This window comes from Capsicum annuum, unplaced genomic scaffold (assembly GCF_002878395.1).
Source record: "Capsicum annuum cultivar UCD-10X-F1 unplaced genomic scaffold, UCD10Xv1.1 ctg66414, whole genome shotgun sequence".
Taxonomy (NCBI): Eukaryota; Viridiplantae; Streptophyta; class Magnoliopsida; order Solanales; family Solanaceae; genus Capsicum; species Capsicum annuum.
This window is the reverse complement of record NW_025875765.1, coordinates 170-1,119: the sequence shown is the minus strand read 5'-3', so window position 1 is coordinate 1,119 and position 950 is coordinate 170. Positions and strand designations below refer to the sequence as shown.

Here is a 950-nt window from a genome sequence, read left to right as displayed (position 1 = left end):
CCTGCCAAAGTCCAGGCTCCGGCACCCAAAGCAGGAACCGGCCCTGCAAATGCCTAGGCTCCGGCACCTAAAGCAGCAACCGGCCCTGCAAATGCCCAAGCTCCGGCACCCAAAGCAGCAACCGGTCCTGCCAAAGTCCAGGCTTCGGCACCCAAAGCAGGAACCGGCCCTGCCAAAGTCCAAGCTCCGGCACCCAAAAAAGGAACCGGACCTGCAAATACCCAGGCTTCGACACCCAAAGCAGGAACCGGCCCTGCCAAAGTCCAGGCTCCGGCACCTAAAGCATCAAGCAAAGTTGCTAAAAAGAATTAATTGATCGTAACAAAATTCCTTTTGCTCCTAGCTCCTCCTACTAGACATAATTATGTCCTTTTTGTTGCGCTCGCCACTATTACTGGTGAATAATTAGTGTCTACTATGAACTTTTTGAGAATAATGTTCCTTCACATGTACACAATATGAATAACATGGTATTGTGAATAACATGAATACTTTTGATCAATTAATCGTCATTTTATTTTATGATTATTTCTTCTGTCAATGTCATTAATGCTGCATATTTTCAAATATTTGCACAGTGAACCGTAAAGATGATATACTATATTTTATATGTAAAAACTACTATATTTTATATGTAAACACTATACAAAAATATAATCAATGCAAACTTAATTACAGGCAAGATAATGACGCCCAAGAAAGCTTGACAATCTAATCATCGGCATTTAGTTGCACTTTAATCACCGCGCACCTCAATATCATTGATGTCCGATAGTTTTTATAGTAACGGTTGTATTTATTACTATCTCGTTCACTGAGTATAACATAGCAAATGATAGTATAGCAATGAACATAGGAATTATATATTTATACTAAGAAATATGATCCGAAGAATCTCAATTGTAGTTCCATGAACAATTCTTTATGGATAAAATTTTTCGTCTTATTTT

The 950-nt window shown here is 39.1% G+C and overlaps 1 protein-coding gene across 1 annotated transcript; it reads left to right on the top strand.

Annotated features, from left to right (window-relative positions):
* Positions 1-502, top strand: LOC124893847 (zonadhesin-like; the record flags this gene model as incomplete). The annotated part of the gene is given in 1 exon segment (XM_047404699.1): positions 1-502. A coding segment is annotated over 1 exon segment (316 nt), but the record flags the coding sequence as incomplete, so codon positions are not given.
* Between the last annotated feature and the right edge of the window lie 448 nt (positions 503-950).